Source organism: Empidonax traillii, unplaced genomic scaffold, assembly GCF_003031625.1.
Source record: "Empidonax traillii isolate 1590-97213 ecotype Southwest subspecies unplaced genomic scaffold, ASM303162v1 scaffold5848:size6993, whole genome shotgun sequence".
Taxonomy (NCBI): Eukaryota; Metazoa; Chordata; class Aves; order Passeriformes; family Tyrannidae; genus Empidonax; species Empidonax traillii.
The window spans coordinates 3343-6993 of NW_020961041.1; the positions used below are offsets into that span (position 1 = coordinate 3343).

The following is a 3651-nucleotide window of genomic DNA, read 5'->3' on the forward strand; positions in this document are numbered from 1 at the left end:
CCAGGACCGGCAACGGGGTGAGGGACAGGGACAGGGACCGGCATCGGCATCGGGGATCGGGACAGGGACGGGGATCGGGGATCGGGACAGGGACTGGGATCGGGGTGAGGGACAGGGACAGGGACCGGGATCGGGTGAAGGACAGGGATCGGGATCGGGATAAGGGACAGGGACCGGGATCGGGGTGAGGGGCCGAGATTGGGGTCAGCATGAAGGGTCGGGGCTGGCTGGGAGGAGGTGCAGCCCCGTTTCAGTGCCCGGGTCTGTCTGAGCTCGGCCGTAGGGACCGGCAGTGGGGCCGGGCTGAGGGCTTAGGCCCAGTCCTGTTGTTGGGCTCAGCCCCAAGCCTGGCTGTGCAGCCTGGGCCTGGCTGTGGCACCGAGGGCTCTGCTGTGGGCCAGCCCTCACCAGGACAAGACAGAACAGGCAGGAACTGATGCCCAGGAAGTTCCACCTGAACATGAGGAAGAGCTTTTTTATACGGCCTGGCACAGGGTGCCCCGAGAGGGTTTGGAGTCTCTCTCACTGGAGACTTCCAGAACTGTCTGGACACAATCCAGTGCCATGTGCTCTGGGATGACCCCAGTGGAGCAGGGAGGTGGGACCAGATGAGCCACTGTGGTCCCTTCCAGCCTCACCCATTCTGTGGTTCTGTGATGTAGGGCTCGGATTTGGAGGGCTCACCCTCACAGGCCCTGGTGTCACCAGCCTGGAGGCACCCGGCTGCAGTTCCCCATCGCAAACCCTCCCCAGTCACCGTATTTTAAGCATCTCCCCTTGGTAAATCTCTGGCATACACTGTGCTGGAGTGGTACATGCCCTCACAGGAGGGTCCCTCAATGGTTTTTCACAGGTTGCTTGTTTGGGGTTTTAACTCTTGGAACTGGCAGTGTCACTGGTGATATCTGTAAGTGCTCCCCTAGGCTTGGGAGTCCTTCCTCAGTGCCTTGTTGCCTTGAGTGTTTGTTAGAGGCATTAAGGGGAAGGCACACACTCCCCTCCCTCCCACAAGCTCCTGGGAAACTGGGATGAGTCACCCGAGCGGGTGTCCCTGTCTGGCTCTGCTGGAGGCTCAGGATGGACAGGTCTGTCAGCTGGGCTGGGCAGGGTGTGCAAGGACTCTGCCTTGCTGAGTGTTTCCATTTCACAGAGCTGGAGCAGAAATCGAGTGGTAAGTAACACCTTGCTGGCAAAGAACCACCAGGGCTGTTCCCTCTGTTTGGTTTAGAATAGAATTCCAGGATGGTTTAGGTTGGAAGGGACCTTAAAGCTCCTCCAGTGCCACCCCCTGCCATGGGCAGGGACATCTTCCACCAGCCCAGGTTGCTCCAAGTGCCGTCGAACCTGGCCTTGGACACTTCCAAGGGCTGGGGCAGCCACAGCTGCTCTGGGCACCCTGTGCCAGGGCCTGCCCACCCTCACAGGGATGAATTTCTTCCCAATAACCCATCTAACCCTGCCCTCTGGCAGTAGGAAGCCATTTCCCCTTGTCCTGTCACTCCAGGACCTTATAAATACTCTCTCCATCTTTCTTGTCAGCTCCTTCAGGTAATGAAAGGCCACAGTCAGGTCACTCTGAAGCCTTTTCTTCTCCAGGCTGAACAATCCCAGCTCTCCCAGCCTTTCCCCCTCTCAGAGCTGCTCCATCCTCTGATCTCTTGGTGCCTCCTCTGGACTCTCTCCAGCAGCTCCAGGTCCTCCCTGTGCTGTTCCCAGGGCTGGGGGCAGCTCTGCAGGGGGGTCCCACCCCAGGGGGCAGAGGGGCAGAAGCCCCCTGGGATCAGCCCAGGGCACAGGGGGTTTCTGGCCTGTGAGCACACAGGGACAGGGCATGTTCAGCTTTTCATCCTCCAGCACCCCCAGGTCCTTCCCTGCAGGGCTGCTCTCCATCCCTTCTCCACCCAGGTGTGCCTGGGATTGCCCTGACCCAGCTGTAAGATTTTGCACTAGGCTCTGTTGAACATTGTGAGTTTGCACAGACCCTGCCCCGTGCTGAGGTGACAAACAGCAGCCAAGTCCCACTGTGTCATTTCTGGAGAATGCCAAGCAATCCAAGTTGATCTTCCTTTTCCCTTGATAAATGCTGCCATGCAAACCACAGGAACGGAAGGGGAGGTGTGTGACCCTGTGGCACTTCTCAAGGGGTTGTTGTGAAGTTGTGACCCAGATGGCTGGGCTGTCTCAAGGCCTGTCCTGGTAACAGCCAAGTGCTCTGAGTGCATCTTAACTTGGGGAACGTGCAGCAGAACGTGGCTTTATCTTTAGTGGAGGTTGTATCACAGTCACGGACTATCCTGAGCTGGAAGGGACCCACAAGGACCAACCAGTCCAACCCCTGGCCCTGCACAGGACGCCCCAACAATCCCTTCATGTCCCTGAGAGCATTGTCCAAACACTGCTGCAGCTCTGGCAGCCCTGAGGCTGTGACACTGCCCTGGGGAGCCTGTTCAGTGCCAACCACCCTCTGGGGGAAGAACCTTTTCCTGAGATCCAACCTGAACCTGCCTGACACAGCTTCAGCCATTCCCTTGGGTAAATCATTCTGTTAAACAGCTTTTGGTCACAAAAGGGTCAGAATGAGTTTCTCTATTGAATCAGGGTTTTTCATTCTCAGGGATCTTCAGAGATGTTTAAAAAGCGAAGTGTAGTGAATCTTACCCCAAAATTCACAATGGGAACTCAATCTGCCACTGCAGGAGCAGTGAAAAGGCCAGTGCTGTGCTTTGAAGTTCACTCATCTCCCATTTGCACTGAATTTCCAGCTTCAGAATAAAAAAATAAATTGTTCTTTCCATCAAAAAACTGACTTTCAGTGGGGAAGGGCACAACTTTCTGATGCTCTGGGTTAAGTTTACACAATTCCTGACAAATCTAGCCCCTATAAATAACATGTCTTCCACCGCCTCTTACTCAGCCCTCACTGCACTGCAGGATTGCCCACACAGTGACACACCACATTTATTCCCTATTTAGCTGACAAACCATAGGGAGATTAAACCCTCTAGAAGCTTCCTGGCCAGTTCCTGTAACTTTTCCCTCTGCTTGCAGCCTGCAGGTGCAACGGCCACAGCGGCTTTCCCGGACGCAGCACTTGCTCAGCTCTGCTTCCCTCCGAGCACAGCCGCTCTCCCGTGGGCCAACATTGTCACCATGCATGTCACCAGGCCCAAATCAGCCAAGGGATGCAGAAGGCAAAGCTTCAGCCACCCTCAGGGCATGGAAGCCTGTCCATGCCAAGTGCCTTCTTCCCCACTGGCAGCGTCTCCTCGGGCCTTAGCGAGCAGCCAGAGAGCACCACACACAAAACTGGTGTTCCCACCCACCCCAGTGTCTCCTGAGGAGGTCCCAGAGTTCCTGCAGCAAGTGCCTTTGAAGTCCTCGTCTTCCCTGAACAAGTACCGGGTGCTTCCCTCCATTGGCTGGAAGGGCATAGCGAGTGATGCCGTGGAAGTGCTGGCTCAACAGACCAGCCGGCTGGAAGTGAGTGAGGGGCAGGACACTCTGAAATTCAGCAAAACTCTGTCTGGAGAGCAGGGATCTGGCAGCATATTGTCAGGAAGAGATGTTCCTGCTGAGGAGAGCTCCCATGTGCACTGTCCCTCTGAGAAGTGGGGAAGGAAAATGAGGCAGGAGAGCCCTTCCACGTCCCCT

At 56.2% G+C, this 3651-nt stretch overlaps 1 protein-coding gene across 1 annotated transcript; it reads left to right on the plus strand.

The window, feature by feature from the left end:
- Nucleotides 1-2973: 2973 nt before the first annotated feature.
- LOC114073266 (UBX domain-containing protein 10-like) lies at nucleotides 2974-3648 on the plus strand (the record flags this gene model as incomplete). Its single annotated transcript, XM_027911054.1, has 1 exon — nucleotides 2974-3648. A coding segment is annotated over one exon (675 nt), but the record flags the coding sequence as incomplete, so codon positions are not given.
- Nucleotides 3649-3651: the final 3 nt, after the last annotated feature.